This window comes from Herpailurus yagouaroundi, unplaced genomic scaffold (assembly GCF_014898765.1).
Source record: "Herpailurus yagouaroundi ecotype Mexico unplaced genomic scaffold, PumYag 203, whole genome shotgun sequence".
Classification (NCBI taxonomy): domain Eukaryota; kingdom Metazoa; phylum Chordata; class Mammalia; order Carnivora; family Felidae; genus Herpailurus; species Herpailurus yagouaroundi.
Window position 1 is genome coordinate 27499154 of NW_024412434.1, and position 17439 is coordinate 27516592.

Consider the following 17439-nt stretch of genomic DNA (forward strand, 5'->3'; position numbering starts at 1 on the left):
ATGGCACCCATGGCACTCAAAGGGATAGTGCCTCTCACCAAGGAGGTATTTAGAAACGCGTGGAGAAGTCTTTTGTTGTGCCGATGACCGAAAGTACTGTTGGCATTATGGGAGGGGACCCAGAATGCTAGACCTTCTGCAGGTGTGAGGGCCAGTGTCTCATCCCAGGAGCCACTGGCATGCTTGGTGAGGCACGCTTGAAGGCTGCTTCTTCAGATGAGAGAAATCAGAGCCAGGGGACAGTGACTTCCTTGCTCAAGGTCACACAGTCGGTCAAAAACAGAGCTAGAACTAGACCCATGTGTCCAGGTCTGCCCTACTCCCCATCCACCCAATCTCAGTTTCAAAGACCGAAAAATCTTTAAGACAAAAGGAAGTTATCTCTAGCAAGAGAATATTTGCAACCTTGATAAAAGGAGCAGAAGAAATGTTTTGACCAGAGAGGAGGCCTTGGCAACTCATGTAGAATTCTCTGGTCTCACAAAGTCATCCCTGACTAGAGAGAGACCAAAGTAAATGTATGTCACAGTTCTATCATCCTTTGTCACCTCAAATCTTCTATGCAATGAGATGAAAAAGAAAGAAAAGAATGAAAGAAAACAGAAAGAAGTGATGTCTAGAATAAATGCTGGTTATGTGGTTGAAAAACAAAAATTTAGTAGAAGAGTTTAAAGATGATTTTTCAGACAGTATCATGTTATACCGCGACATAAAAGCTCTTCCTTCTACATTTTTGTTTTTAGAACAGGCTGCCTAAAATTAAAAAAATAAATAAATTTCTTGGGGCACCTGCATGGCTCAGTGTGTTAAGCATCCGACTTAGGCTCAGGTCATGATCTCATGGTTCGTGAGTTCGAGCCCCCCGTCGGGCTCTGCACTGACAGCTCAGAGCCTGGAGCCTGCTTCGGATTCTGTGTCTCCCTCTCTCTCTGCCCCTCCCCCACTCACACTCTCTCTCTCTCTCTCTCTCTCTCTCTCTCTCTCTGTCTCAAAAATAAACACTAAAACTTTTTTATGGAAATAAAAAATAAAAAAATAAAATTCTAAGCCAATTCAAAGGATATCAAGTCAAAGTCACCTGACACCTTTTCCCCACCTACTTTGCTTGGTTTAGAAAATATGATTAACATGCTCTGCAGTTTTTAGAGGCCAAGGTGCGTGGTATTTGAACGCTTCATTTATTCACAGTTATCGTTGGTGACCTTGGTATATGAAAGACCAAAGCCGATGAGAATTATCTCAATCTAATATTTTAGTGAAAAAAAATATAGGCAGACTGTATGCAGAGCCGTGTGCTCTGTGCTGGGCACAGGACAAGGGAAGGACGTGGCCGGGTGGGGCACACTGTGGGGATGGCCACCTAAGTGATTGGGGGTAGAAAGCCATCCAATCACTTGGAAGAATAAGCGATGTTTAGCCTTGATAAGTGAAGCCACCAGGCAGGACAAGATAATTGGACTTCACTTTAGAAAGCACTGGAGTGGTTGAAAAATATTTTTTGTTATGGAAATCTTTAAATATACAAAAATAGAACAATATAAGAAACCTCCATGAAACCATCACTGAGCCACACCGTTATCAGTCAGTACTCAGCTGGTCTCAATTCACCTGTACCCCTACTCGACTATTTTGAAGCCAATCTCAGACAGCATATCATTTCATCCTCGAACACTTCAGTATGTATTTTGCAGAGAATTAGGAAAAGAAAATTTTTTGTGAGTGGAACCAGAGCCAGTGGGTAGAAGCGGAACAGATTTCAGTGAAGTATGAGAAATAATTCTAACAGACCTGTCAACCATTGAGTGGATTGCTCTGGAAGGTAGTGAGTTTATCGTAAGGAGATATTCAAGTCAAACCTGAATGAGCCATTTGTCCTCAGCGTAATTGAGGAATCCGATCACTGGACACGTGATTGGACTTAATCAGTAGTTCTCATATTTTTTCCCCACAGAGAAACAAATGATAGGAGACACAGAACTGCTCTGCACACATACTTGGTTTCCTACAAGCCACGGCTACTCCATATATCTCCCCCAAGAAAGCATGTTCAAGTGCAACTAAGAGTTGTTACCAGAGAGATAGCTTAGTTAGCTTTCATTTATGAGGCGTGAAAAGCAAATCCTTCACAAATTCTGATACTTTGAACAGAAACAAATCATGGGGACCCAGCCCACCATGACTCTTGACATCCAGTGGGTCCACAGCTCTGAGAGTGAGAACCACCGGAGCAGTTGTCCATTAAGGTCCACTCTAACTATGAGGGGGGTTGATTCTATGAGTAGAGCAAAGCCAATTTGTAGTCTGTATAGGAGTTACTCACATGGAAAAGTTGGAGATGAAGGCTCCTTTGGGAATCTGAACATCAAACACAACATTCTGAGGCCGTGGGGAGTTGTTCACCACTTTGGTCTGGATGAAGGTGTTGGCCATACGAGAAGTAATAGTGGACTGGACTTTATAGCTATAAAGAGTTACTTGATCAGCATCGTCCTGTAATTGGTAAGAAAGCATAGGCGTACTCATGGCAAAATGGCACAGAACTTCACCACATATTTGATGTTAACAGCACTACATTCTATCATGAACAATCCTCAGGCATTGCGAAGCATACGACTCAGGTATTACTAGGCTTTCTCCTCGCTTAGAATATTCTCCAGGCAGAAGCCTGCCTTTGTTTTAAGATCTCTGGAGATGCCTTTCAGCTCTATGGGTCTATTAATAATGACGTTTAAAGTGAGAATGCGAGTAGAAAATGGTTGTGGGAAGCAAGGTTGGAGTGAGAAAGTTCAGTAAATAATGTCAAATGCAGGGCCCTAGCAAAGGAAAGGATACAGGATTGCGGGTTTTAGGGGACCCTGGCTGTGTCTTCAGAGTGGGGCGCAGCAAGGGGACAGTGGGGTGGAAATACACATGTGGTCCCCATACTGCGACCTGCCTTCTTCCACCGTATCTGTTACGGGGCCATCTTCTCCCACTTTTCTTCTCCTTCCCCCAATTCGAACAACATACAAACTGTAACACGCTGACCAATGGAATGTGGGTGAGCAACCAATGGAACGTGGAGAGAAAGTATCATGTGGACGCAATGATTGGTCCTGTGCTCTGGATCCCCTTTCCCCACGCTGCTCTACAGACTTAAGGCAGCTCTGGTGTGAAAAATTACAGTATCTCAGTGTGCTCAAAGGCAAGGTACTAAAAGCCCACATCTTTCAGGAGATGCCTGAGAACTGCGAGCTTCTTCAGGACCATGGCAATGATGTGACCCATCACAAGATTTTGCTTGTTTCTCCAAACGGATTTGCTTATTTCGATAGTGGGTGTCACGTGCCAAAGTCCGTCAGCCAAGATTAAGCCTCTGGACTCGGTAACAGCCAGAAAACTTCAAGCTACGACAAAATCCGGGCTACGTTACTTGTCCTTACTACACGTACAAACGTATGCTTCTCAAAGTTTCTGTCCGTGCAGAGCAGGAAGCCAACGTAAACCACTTCCTTTTTTGATGTTTTCTCACCACAGGAAGGACTTCTTTGAACATCTCAGGGAATTGGGCCATGTTGTGTTGGGGAGCTCCCTCTCACAGTCCCGTTCCCCCCTCCAAAGCTGTTAGGTGTCATATTTTAAGTGAAAACGGCTAAGCTGGAATGAATACATGTGCTTGGATGAAGCCAGTGTTGTTGGCAAAACTTGAGACGGTTGAGAGAAACGACATTTTCAGCTCCTGGTGACATCTCTCCTGGCTACTCTCATGCTGAATTTCAGACACACTTCCAAACAGAATTGGGCAAGAGGATATTTCGCAAGTCAGGTAAACGCTCTCAGGGATAGAGACGAAGGAGGCAACCATATTGATCTCCAGATAATAGGTAACAGGAAAATCATTCCGGCGTTAATTTTTAACAAAATCAAAGTAAACTCACCATCGTTTCTCCAGATTCTCCGGAAATGCTTCTCTGTGAAAGGAAGTTAGATAATCATTCTTCAAAAGTGTGTTACTTATTACCTAGAGGACAAAAGCTGCTTTCTCTCAGTCAAAAAAAATTTTGTTTCCCTTCAATACTGATCTGTAATTGATTCACTGGAGCCGAGACATAAATGTCAAATAGTCTCGAATACTATTTTCCCAATGGTATGTTTCTCTGAACACATTTCCCAGCCACTTGGCAAGCACATCATTCTTTGATATAATGCTAGAAGAAATATTTTATTTTATTTTATTTATTCTTTTTTAATATGAAATTTATTGCCAGATTGGTTTCCACACAACACTCAGTGCTCATCCCAAAAGGTGCCCTCCTCAATACCCATCACCCACCCTCCGCTCCCTCCCACCCCCCATCAACCCTCAGTTTTAGAACAAATATATATATATATTTAATTTTTTTTTTCAACGTTTATTTATTTTTGGGACAGAGAGAGACAGAGCATGAACGGGCGAGGGGCAGAGAGAGAGGGAGACACAGAATCGGAAACAGGCTCCAGGCTCTGAGCCATCAGCCCAGAGCCCGACGCGGGGCTCGAACTCACGGACCGCGAGATCGTGACCTGGCTGAAGTCGGACGCTTAACCGACTGCGCCACCCAGGCGCCCCTAGAACAAATATTTTTAAATGAAAACATTCAACCAAACACACACTAAGTGGCCTGTATCACCTTTATCCTGTTTTATTTATTTATTTTTTATTTAGTTGAGTGGTGATCTGGATGTTGGGGCTCTGGGCATGCCGTTCACAAGGTCTATAAGTGCTTTGCCTTACAGGGTCCCTTGTCGCCCACCCCCTCCCCCCCCCCTCCTTCAGACCTCAGCCTGGGGGAATTTTGTCAGTCAAGCTCTCTCACGGCCCCCCACCCCCAGATCCAGGTACGCTTCCTTTAAGTTTCCATGGCAGCTAAATTCTTCCTTCCAAGCGAGACAGTGTGGACGTGTGTCTCTCTCTTCCATTGGGCTCAGCTACGTGAGGGTAGGGATTTCGAGGTATTTCCTCTCTGGGGCCAAGAACAGTGACTGTCATGTGAAAAATCCTGTACTTCAACTGCCATGCGAGGGAATTATCCACATGAAGGATTGTCCTCTGGACACGGAAAGCCGAATGGGTTTAAAGCAAAGGGTGAACACCTAATGTCTGTTGAACTTTAACAGAATAAGTCAGGTGCTGGATATAAGGCTAGTTAAGCTAATTTGGGATGAACTGAGGTTTTAGGGCAGTGTTCCATGACATCGTGAGGTCAACAGTTACCCTCTTCTGAACTTTTGAATGCAATTTTCAGTGAAGAGAAGAAGTTTTCCCTCTTGTGGCCGGATGGCATGAGAACTTGCCTATTGGGTTTCAATACTACTGGTCTACAAGAAACCTGGACTTTCAGAGACTCAAAAAGTCACATCCGTACAAAATAAGCCGTTGGTCGGCTTCGTGTGGTGTCCATGAAACACCCCCATTCTCAGCACGTGGCCTCCATGCAGGAGAAGCCACACCCTGGCTGGCTTCCCTGGGGAACTCACCCCCAAGAGTTAGAGGACGCATCTGTGCTGTTGCTGGTGACCTCTAGGATACAGCCTTGGACATGGCCGGTCCCCAGACTCTGAGCTACTCCCCACCGCAGCAGTGACTGCCCCAGGAGGATGTGTGCTCAGGGGGAGGTATCTGCCACCCCCGGGAGAAGAAATGCCCTCCCTAAGAAGAAATCCTTCCTTATGAGGCAGTAACATCATCCCATAGTCTTAAAATTAGAAGGAAACACATAGCTCTTCATCCTTTAAGGAACTAAGGTGACCATTATGATAAAAAATAAAGCTCTGAGACCATTTAGCAAGAAGCATCTTAATCTTTTCCTCCCTTCGGTCGTGATCTCTTTCACTGGTTGTCCCTTTCGAGACTGAGGCTTACTGTACCTGAAATCTCTGTTTCTCTGGTGCAAACTGAAATTTCCCCGGGGCCAGCTCCACGAGATCTCCATATTCTGCAAACTTAGAAAAGAATTTAGGATATTTCTTTCTATTAATAAAAAAGATTCAGAGCAAAGGAGGCAGCGAGGGACAGACATAAGGGATTCATTCATTATGCTTTGCTATCTTGTTTCCTATAAATCTGGGAAATCCCATTTTTTAATACAATGACTTCTTTAATGTTTTTATGTTTGCTAGTTATGTCTCAGAGGTAACCAAATGGAAGCTGTTATCCTCCAATTTGTTGGACGAAGGAACGCATTTTTTAGTCGGCCAGAAGACGATGGGGGCATTCAGGTGGGGGTCACTGCAACCCAGTGATCAGGGGGGTGCCTGGGGGAGGCAGGGGGTAGATCTTGGCATCAGCAAATGTGTGAGTGGATAAATATGTCCATACGTCTCCTCCAATTTAAAATGTTGATAGGAAAGGAATGCACAAACACATTTGGGTATCTTGGCTTGGATCCCTGGCTCTGTCAGTGAGATTTCCAACACCCTCCGGGGGTTCTTAAGGTGTTGGAAAATAAGAGCGTTTCTAAGCAGACAGAGTGATTCCCCCCGCACCCCTGCCATCCCGTTCTTTGGCATTTTTGTGGGTAATCCACTCTGCAAGTATTACAAAGCCTCCGCATCTCCTACGATATTCCCATAACACACATTGCTTTTCTGGCGTCAGAATAACTCTTGCGTGACCTTCAAAATGACTCAGTCCAAAACTTTCCTTCTGTTGGCGGTGGCCAAGGATCTGAAGTAGAAGCCTTGAACTCCCTGGAAATAATTCCTGCCATCTGCCAGCCTGCAGGCCATCTCCTCCCAACAGGAATATTTAAAGTGCCCTCACTACAGGACTCATGGTTCACATGGGTATGAAAACCAATAGTGTTAATGACTTTTCTTATACCGATAGCAATGTGTCATCCTCATCCAGCTAATAATTACTAAGTGCTTCCTAGTGCTTGCATTGTGCTAGGTAGGTTACATATGGCATTGAATTCCCCTAGTACCTTTGGGGTGGGTCAAGGATCCCCATTTTTCAGATAAGGAGTAGGCAGCCGGGTTCCATAGATGGCGCCCCGTAGGGCCGGTCCATTGAATTTGACTTAATACTCATGCAAATCCCATTAATGCTTTCAAAGGTAAGCACACATTCCAGTAATTAGAAAAGCGAACACTCCTACCCAGATGAATTTTACCACAAATATCCTTTCCGCACAGACCACAGTCCTTAAATAGCAATGGCCACAGACTACTGGGCAAACGCACAGGGCAACAACAAGGGGTTTTCTGGAAGTACTTACTTCTGGAAGTCCACTGGTGGGGATTTCAAAGCCTCGTGTCACAGAAACGAAGAAGCAGACGAGAAGGCACGTGAGTCGACTCATTTTGCTGGGTGGCTTTGCCAAGCTCTCCGTGCAGGGTCTCGGGAGAATTCCACTCCTCGCTGAGCCCAGTTCAAAGGAACAGCAGAAGAGTGCGTTTTTTAAAAGAAGAAAAAAGAAGAAGAAAGCTCTCAAACTTTGTTCAAAAACGGGACAAATATTTGTTCTGGAGTTCAAACTTGCGCTGTGGGGGTGGATCGGACACCCAGAGGTTATTCAAACAGCAAAGCCAGAGGTAGTCAGTGGGCTGTGAGGACAAGTCAGGGTCAGATGGATGTGCTTTCTTTGCCTTTTGCTGATTTCTGTTCATCTCAGAATCAGAGGGACCTGAAGATCAGCATCATCCTCTTTCACGGACCAGGTGGGGAACTATATGGAGAAAGAGAGTCAGAGAAATAGCGTCAGTGTAGAGTTTCTGGAAACGAAGCCCTTTTATTCAAATGAAAGGAGGAGAAGTTTAGCACAAGCGGAGAAAGAAACACAATGGTTTTCTGAGCAAAGCATTCACTGCTAGCCTGTTGCCCTCTGTCTCTGATAACTGAGGATCCACTGCAGTGAAGCACCGGGCACACAGCCATGCCAGGTACAAAGGCACGCTCTTCAGTGGGGATATTTCATGAGTGTCTTTGACTCAGAGGACAGTATCTGTTCTTGTGGCTGTCCCTGATCAGCCTCACTCAGGTCCGTGGAAAAATTAATTCTCCTCAGTTCCAGAATCAGAGAAAACCCAGTCTGGAAACACTGTGGATGATTGCTTCCCATCTGTGGTCTGGAGATAATAAGATAATGTCAGCTAAGAGGTATTGAGCCTTTCTGGTGTCAGGCATTTTTACTTATTATCTTTAACTCTCTCTTTTTTTTTTTTTGAATCTATACAAGAACCGTGCGAGGTATGTGCTATATTTATCCTCCTTTATAATGGAGGAAAATAAGGCTAAGTAATTTATTCCACATCTTACGGTAAGTGGAGACACAGATCCAGCAAGGTTGGCCTGACCCCAAGCACTTTGCTCTCCATGACCACGCAGGCTTAGGAGAGGTAACCTGCCGTCCATCACTGGGATCCAGTGTTCCAGGTGTGAATCTAGACTAGAATTCACCTGAAGTCCCCAACCTGCATGGTAAGTCTACTTGATGAGTCTTTCTCTTGAGTTTCTATTCCCGATGTCTGCTTGAACAAGGGTCATGCCGTGGACCCCAGTTTGGTCAGCAGGGGACCTGAGCCCCCATGCCTTTTCTGGTTTTCCTTCTCAGAGTAGAACCCATGGCTTCCTGCCTAATGTTCTGGGGTCTAACACCTGGCCTTGGACTTGTAGCTGGAAATGACCACTCTCTAAAGTCCACTCCCACGGGGGAACCTGCACCTGCATGGAACGAGGAAGTCTGCTTTGGCCTCAGACACGTGATGCTGGAGAGCTTTTTCCAGGGGATCCTATTCTGAGCACACTCAGCAGCTTCCCTCGAACCCAGAGACTCACTGTGAGAGTTACATCGAACACAGGGCCATTGTCTGAGACAGCCATGGATTTTGTTTAAAGGGAAATGGTTTAAAAGTTTATTTCAGAAACAATGTAAAGGAAGAAAGAAAGTCAAAAACAATGCCCCGAAGAGAAATTTATATTGAAATATGCAGGATGGTACATAAAAAAACTACAATTTTATTTATAATATCCATGCACATGCCAAAAATCATTCGAAGTGTAGTTTCAAGTAGAATATACAATGCAAATTAAATTTAAAAAATTGACAATTAAAAAAAAAGTCAACCATACGCCATCTCCATGAGACACTTCATCTCAATGAGACAAAAACAGACTAAAAGTTGATATTGCATTAAAATTCTGTTCATTTCAAAGACTTAAAAACGAGGGTGTTACAAAGGGGGTGTCAGGTTAAAATAGATGTAGCAAATCATAACAAAAAGAAAGTCAGAAGAGAGAATTAAGTTTAAGATTAGAAATTAACAATTTGTAGGGGCACCTGGGTGGCTCAGTCAGTTAAGTGTCCCACTTCGGCTCAGGTCATGATCTCGTGGTTCATGAGTTCGATCCCCACGTCGGGCTCTGTGCTGACAGCTCAGAGCCTGGAGACTGCTTTGGATCCTGGGTCTGTCTCTCTCTGTCTCTGTCCCTTCCCCTCTCGCACTCTGTCTCTTGCTATCTCTCAAAAATAAATAAACACTAAAAAATTAAAAAAAAAAAGAAATCAACAGTTTGGAGAAGAAAATGATAATAAAATACGTTTTTAAATTGGAAGACAGTGATCCATCAATCTGATTAACAAATGCAGAATATGTGAAAACAATTTAAAAGTGAAGATGAGGCATACGGTATTTTTTGTGAATTTTTTTTAATGTTTATTTTTGAGAGACAGCGTGAGCAGGGGAGAGGCAGAGAGAGAGAGGGAGACATAGAATCCGAAGCAGGCTCCAGGCTCTGAGCTGTCAGCACAGAGCCTGATGTGGGGCTTGAACTCACGAACCAGGAGATCATGACATGAGCTGAAGTCGGATGCTTAACGGACTGAGCCACCCAGGTGCCCCAAGATGTAGAGTATCAACATGAATTGACCAGTGTGTCAAATTCATTTACATTAAATGTAAAATATTTATTAAAAATGGCCCATAATATAGAGGTAAACAGAACAAAAAAACGGAGAGAGAAATAGAAAAATTACATAAAAAAATAATTGAGCCTGACCACTTTTTGGAACTTCACACGATATACAATATCTGGACAACGTACTGAAAGTGATATCGTGGTTTTTAATTAATTCAATGAAGTAGATGTTGTTTTCACCCACAAATCTGAATTACACACTAAAAAAAATTTACAACCAATTTACCTTGCTAAAAATAATAAATATTATCCTGGACCACATTTTCATACCAGGAAAGAATAATCCATAAGAGTGAAAAGGGGATTTGCCTAGGTGATTGAGGCTGTTATTACATAAGAAAATTTATCAAACTAAAACTTCAGCGACAAAAATACTAAAAACTTCTCACTCTCAATAGCTATTGAGAAGTCACTCAATAAATTACAAAATCTATTTCAGGTGAAAGTGCTTAAAACATTAATCTCAGGAAGCTTTTTTTTTTAATATGCAGGAAGAGTGCATGTGCGTGTGTGTGTGCGTGCGCGCACACATGTATACAACCAAGACTCAAACTGGAAAAAATCAAGAAACACTATGCAGAAAAGTCACTTCTCTTAAAAAGAGAAACCACAAGATTTGTTTTTGTTGAGGGTGTGATTCCTAATGTAGAAAATTTAGAGACTCTCATTAAAAAATTTACTAGAAGTAGCAAATCTGTTTACCAAATAGCACAGTACACAGGTGAACCCGCAAAATCAGTTACATTTTTCTTTACTAGTGATTGCCCTAGAAATGGCACAAAAGAAGTACCTTTTTACTAAGTGTATCAAAAGCACATAGACATTTAAGTCAGGACAGAGATTTATAACAAGAACCATCTTAAACTTTGGTAAAATAAAGGAGTTTATAGAACTGGAAAACTCTATGGGATGAAAAGACAAAAGTCAAAGAAACATGGTTTGAAACCACTAAGAATTATGCCCCATGTTTTAGGTTTTAAAGTTCATTACAAAGCACAAGTTAAAAAAACACCTATGGTGTGATGCTTAAAAGTACAGATGCTGATCAATGGAATAAAATAGTGAGTCCAGAAATACATGTCATATAGAATATATTACAGACCCGTAGCAACAAAACACTAGGGAATGAATTCAGTCCTTCATAAATGCTCCTGGAACAATTTGATAGTGGTATGAAAAAGAATCAACTGTAATCCGTACCTCATGTGATATACAACAAAAATGTAAATTATTCAAAGAATTTCATGTTAAAAAGAGTAATGAAAACTGGCTAGCCTACTACGTGCTGGGCCTGTTTTGAGACACCTAAAAAAGGAAACAGTAGAACGAGTAAAATACACATGATTAGCAAAACTGGTTAAGGTTTACTAGGACCGACGAAAGCTGCAATCTGTCTTTACCTGTCCTTTATAGAAGAGGGCACGGAGGTTCAGAGAGGTTAAGTGACTTGTTCAAGGTGGCGGAGGCAGGACGGGAACACGGGCTGAGGCTGGCAAACCTCACAGAAGATGTGGCTCCTAGATGAGCAAAGACATGACATAGAAGGAAATGTAGACGTTACATTACACGGGTTAAACAATACTCAGATGGAAAACAAAAGCGGCTTTAATTTACCATCAAACACATACCTTAGTCCTCTGATATCCGTGGGGACAAGTTCCAAGATCCTCAGTGGATGCTTGAAACCGTGGATAGTACTGAGCCTTATGTACGCTGTTGGTTCCTCTACATACATACCCACGATCAAGTTTAACTTACAAGTTCGGCAGAGTAAGAGAGGAGCAACAATAACTAACAATATCATAGAGCAATTTAACAAGAGAGTGAAGTTCTGTCTGTACGTGTGGTCTCTCTCTTCTCTCTCTCAAAATGCCTTACGGTCCTGCACTCACCCTTCTTGCCATGGCGTGAAATGACAAAATGCCTACGTGATTAGATGAAGTGAGGTGACGCAGGGGTCACATGTAGCGTGAGGCTGCTGTTGACCTTCTGACCTTTTGAAGATCCTCTTCTAGATCGTGGTTGAGATGGCGGGAAACCAAAACCGGGACATTGGAACTCTGGATAAGAGGGGGGGGGGGGGGGGACCGCTGTATTACACCAAAACACAACTCAGAGTCTTACAAACGGTACCGGGAGCTGTAGAGAAACGGATGATCACGGATTGCTTGGTGGCACAGAGACTTGCTCCGTCTGTCTGGTGACCGATGTGGTACAAATATAAGCCACGAGCTCTAAAATCTTGCCACACTATCTCTACCCCAGAAACAAATTCCCGGGAAGTGATACAAAGGGGGAAAATTTTATAAAAAGTTTATACCGGTGAAATATGGACAAACGGCAAAGGGAGAAACGATCAGGGGCTAAGAGAGCCGCGCGTTGGGTTAACGAACTAGTTCATGTACCATAAACACCCTGATGGAGACTGACTGTCAAGTGGCTCAGCGTGGCGGTGCACAAGGACGTGGGAAGGGCAGACAGCACTCAGCAACCTGTGATAAACTGGAGAAGAGGACGTGGTTCTGGAAGGTATGGCCAACTCCCTTAGGGAAAGACGCCCATTTCACAGAGGAGACGTCGCTTCCGTGGGTCTAGGAGGACGGGCAGGATTTGTCCAGGCTGACCGTGGGAGAATGCCACCCAGGAAGGGAGCATAGGGGGTGCAGAGGCGGCCGGGGCATTCGGGGCGATGGGCGTCCCTCGGTCTGGCAGGAGATGGCCAGGGGCCCAGGTGCAAGAGAGCCTGATACGCCGCACGAAGGGACTCTCAACGTTGTGCTCTGGGCGTTGGGAGTCCAACGAGGATTTTTAGAAGGACAGAAGCAAGACAAAACACGTTTTATAAAGTTCACTTCAGGTGAAGCGAGGATGATGGAAATGGAAGTTTCTGAGGCAGCGGAGGTGCTCACGCGCAGGGGAGGCATGGAGCTCTAAGCCAAGGCAGCCGCATTGAGGACCGATAGTAAGATGCTCACGTGAAATGCTCTGTATTTATGTCACTTAGCAAGCGGGTGCTTCTGATGTATAGAAGTGCATGCGCTGATTATTGCTGAGTAACAACGAACAGCTTGCAGATGGGTGAAGACTTGCATTTACAGCTATAAAAACTGGGCAGTTGGCAAATAGCCACGAAGTCTTGGTGACTAAAATGTAGTGTTTAGGTGGAGGTTCTTTAAAAAAATTTTTTAATGTTTATTTATTTATTTTTATATAGACATATATTTTAATGTTTATTTACTTATTTATTTTTTATTTAAGTTTATTTTTTAATTTACATCCAAATTAGTTAGTATATAGTGCAACAATGATTTCGGGAGAAGATTCCTTAGTGCCCCGACCCATTTAGCCCATCCCCCCTCCCACAACCCCTCCTGTAACCCTCAGTTTGTTCTCTTCTGTTTTGTCCTCCTCTCTGTGTTTATATTATTTTTGCTTCCCTTCCCTTATGTTCATCTGTTTTGTCTCTTAAAGTCCTCATATGAGTGAAGTCATATGATATTGGTCTTTCTCTGACTAATTTTGCTTAGCATAATACCCTCTAGTTCCATCCATGTTGTTGCAAATGGCAAGATTTCATTCTTTTTGATGGCCGAGTAATACCCCATTGTACATATGTACCACATCTTCTTTATCCATTCATCCATCGATGGACACTTGGGCTCTTACTATAGTGTTGATAGTGCTGCTATAAACATTAGGGTGCATGCATCCCTTCAAAACAGCATATCTGTATCCCTTGGATAAATACCTAGTAGTGGAATTGCTGGGTCGTAGAGTAGTTCTATTTTTAGTTTTTTGCAGAACCTCCATGCTGTTTTCTAGAGTGGCTGCACCAGCTTGCAGTCCCACCAGCAGTGCCAAAGAGATCCCCTTTCTCCACATCCTCGCCAATATCTGTTGTTGCCTGAGTTGTTTATGTTAGCCATTCTGACAGGTGTGAGGTGGTATCTCATTGTGGTTTTGATTTGTATTTCCCTGATGATGAGTGATGTGGAGCATTTTCTCATGTGTCGGTTGGCCACCTGGATGTCTTCTTTGGAGAAGTTTCTATTCATGTCTTTTGCCCATTTCTTCACTGGATTATTTGTTTTTTGGGTGTTGAGTTTGATAACTTCTTTATACATTTTGTATAACCCTTTATCTGACATGTCGTTTGCAAATATCTTCTCCCAGTCTGTCAGTTGCCTTTTCGTTTTGCTGATTGTTTCCTTCGCTGTGCAGAAGATTTTCATTTTGATGAGGTCCCAGTAGTTCATTTTTGCTTTTGTTTCCCTTGCCTCCGGAGACGTGTTGAGTAAGAAGTTGCCGCGGCCAAGATCAAAGAGGTTTTTGCCTGCTTTCTCCTGAGGATTTTGATGGCTTCCTGTCTTACATTGAGGTCTTTCATCCACTTTGAGTTTATTTTTGTGTATGGTGTAAGAAAGTGGTCCAGGTTCATTCTTCTGCATGTCGCTGTCCAGTGTTCCCAGCACCATTTGCTGAAGAGACTGTCTTTATTCCAATGATATTCTTTCCTGCTTTGTCAAAGATTAGTTGGCCATACGTTTGTGGGTCCATTTCTGGGTTCTCTGTTCTGTTCCATTGATCTGAGTGTCTGTTCTTGTGCCAGTACCATACTGTCTTGATGATTACAGCTTTGCAGTATAGCTTGACGTCCGGGATTGTGATGCCTCCTGCTTTGGTTTTCTTTTTCAAGATTGCTTTGGCTATTCGGGGTCTTTTCTGGTTAGGAAAATCCTGTTAGGATTGTTTGTTCTAGCTCTGTGAAGAATGCTGGTGTTCTTTTGATAGGGATTGCATTGAATATGTAGATTGCTTTAGGTAGTATCGACATTTTAACAATATTTGTTCTTCCTATCCAGGAGCAGGGAATCTTTTTCCATTTTTTTTGTGTCTTCTTCAATTTCTCTCATAAGCTTTCTATAGTTTTCAGTGTATAGATTCTCACCTCTTTGGTTAGATTTATTCCTATGTATCTTATGGTTTTTGAGCAATTGTAAATGGGATTGATTTCTCTTTCTGTCGCTTCAATGTTCTTGTATAGGAATGCAACCGATTTCTACATATTGATTTTATAACCTGCAACTTTTCTGAATTCATGAATCAGTTCTGGCAGTTTTTTGGTGGAGTCTTTTGGGTTTTCTATACAAGTATCATGGCGTCTGCAAAGAGGGAAAGTTTGACCTCTTCCTGGCTGATTTGGATGCCTTTTACTTCTTTGTGTTTTCTGATTGCAGAGGCTAAGACTTCTAATATCATATTGAATAACAGTGGTGAGAGTGGACATCCCTGCCTTGTTCCCGACCTTAGGGAGGAAGCTCTCAGTTTTTCCCCATTGAGGATGATACTAGCATTGGGTCTTTCTTATATGGATTTTATGATCTTGAGGTATGATCCTTCTATCCCTACTTTCTTGAAGGTTTTTATCAAGAAAGGATACTGTATTTTGTCAAATGCTTTCTCTGCATCTATTGAGAGGATCATATGGTTTTTGTCCTTTCTTTTATTGATGTGATGAATCACATTGATTGTTTTGCAGATATTGAACCAGCCCTGCATCCCAGGTATAAATCCCACTTGATCGTGGTGAATAACTTTTTAAATGTATTGTTGGATCTCGGTGGCTAATATCTTGTTGAGGATTTTTGCATCCATGTTCATCAGGGAAATTGGTTTATAGTTCTCCTTTTTAGTGGGGTCTCTGGTTTTGGAATCAAGGTAATGCTGGTTTCTTAGAAAGAGTTTGAAAGTTTTCCTTCCATTTCTATTTTTTGGAACAGCTTTGAGAGAATAGGTGTTAACTCTTCCTTAAATGTTTGGTAGAATTCCCCTGGAAAGCCATCTGGCCCTGGACTCTTATTTTTTTGGAGATTTTTGATTACTAATTCTATTTCTTTACTGGTTATGGGTCTGTTCAAATTTTCTATTTCTTCCTGTTTCCATTTTGGCAGTGTATATGTTTCTAGGAATTTGTCCATTTCTTCCAGATTGCCCATTTTATTGGCATATAATTGCTCATAATATTCTCTTATTATTGTTTTTATTTCTGCTGTGTTGGTTGTGATCTCTCCTCTTTCATTCTTGATTTTATTTATTTGGGTCCTTTCCTTTTACTTTTTGATCCAACTGGCTAGCAGTTTATCAATTGTGTTAATTCTTTCAGAGAACCAGCTTCTGGTTTCATTGATCTTTTCTACTGTTTTTTGTTTTTGTTTTTGTTTTTTTATTTTGATAGCATTCATTTCTGCTCTAATCTTCATTATTTCCTGTCTTCTGCTGGTTTTGGGTTTTCTTTGCTATTCTTTTTCCAGCTCTTTAAGGCATAAGGTTAGGTTGTGTATCTGAGATCTTTCTTCCTTCTCTAGGAAGGCCTGGATTGCTATATACTTTCCTCTTATGACTGCCTTTGCTACAGCCCAGAGGTTTTGGGTTGTGGTGCTATCATTTTCATTGGCTTCCATGAACTTTTTAATTTCCTCTTTAACTTCTTGGTTAGCCCAGTCATTTTTTAGTAGGATTTCTTTAGTCTCCAAGCATTTGTTACCTTTCCAAATTTTTTCTTGTGGTTGATTTCGAGTTTCATAGCACTGTGGTCTGAAAATATGCATGATATGATCTTGATCTTTTTGTACTTGTTGAGGGCTGATTTGTGTCCCAGTATGTGGTCTATTCTGGGGAATGTTCCATGTGCACTGGAGAACAATGTATATTCCGCTGCGTTAGGATGAAATGTTCTGAATACATCTGTTAAGTCCATCTGGTCCAGTATGTCATTCAAAGCTATTGTTTCCTTGTTGATTTTTTGATTAGATGATCTGTCCATTGCTGTGAGTGGGGTGTTGAAGTACCCTACTATTATGGTATTACTATCAGTGAGTTTATGTTTGTGATTAATTAATTTATATATTTGGGTGCTCCACATTTGGAACATAAATGTTCACAATCGTTAGGTCTTCTTAGTGGATAGACCCCTTAATTATGATATAATGCCCTTCTTCATCTCTTGATACAGTCTTTATTTTAAAGTCTTGGTTGTCTGATATAAGTATGGCTACTTCGGCTTTCTTTTGGCGACCATTAGCATGATAGACGGTTCTCCATCCCCTTATTTTCAACCTGAAGGCGTCTTTAGGTCTAAAGTGGGTCTCTTGTACACAGCATATAGATGGATCTTGTTTTCTTATCCGTTCTGTTACCCTATGTCTTTAGATTGGAGCATTGAGTCCATTGACGTTTTGAGTGAGAACTGAAAGATATGAATTTATTACCAGTATGTTGCTTGTAGAGTTGGAGTTTCTGGTGGTGTTTTCTGGTCCTTTCTAGTCTTTGTTACTTTTGGTCTTTATTTATTTATTTGTTTGTTTTTTTCATCTTTTCTCCTCTCAGAGAGTCCCCCTTAAAATTTCTTGCAGGGCTGGGTTAGTGGTCACAAACTCTAATTTTTGTTTGTCTGGGAAACTTTTTATCTCTCCTTCTATTTTGAATGACAGCCTTGCTGGATA

General features: G+C 42.2%; 1 protein-coding gene across 1 annotated transcript in view; it reads right to left on the minus strand.

The window, feature by feature from the left end:
• Positions 1-7441, minus strand: part of ITIH2 (inter-alpha-trypsin inhibitor heavy chain 2) — a 38422-nt gene extending 30981 nt beyond the window's left edge. The window contains exons 1-4 of the mRNA XM_040451492.1: positions 7239-7441; positions 5887-5961; positions 3918-3950; positions 2321-2490 (exon numbers count right to left, since the gene is read on the minus strand). Of these exons, the coding sequence (XP_040307426.1) occupies positions 2321-2490; positions 3918-3950; positions 5887-5961; positions 7239-7322 (362 nt within the window). The 5' untranslated portion in view covers positions 7323-7441. The remainder of the gene's footprint in view (positions 1-2320; positions 2491-3917; positions 3951-5886; positions 5962-7238) is intronic.
• Between the last annotated feature and the right edge of the window lie 9998 nt (positions 7442-17439).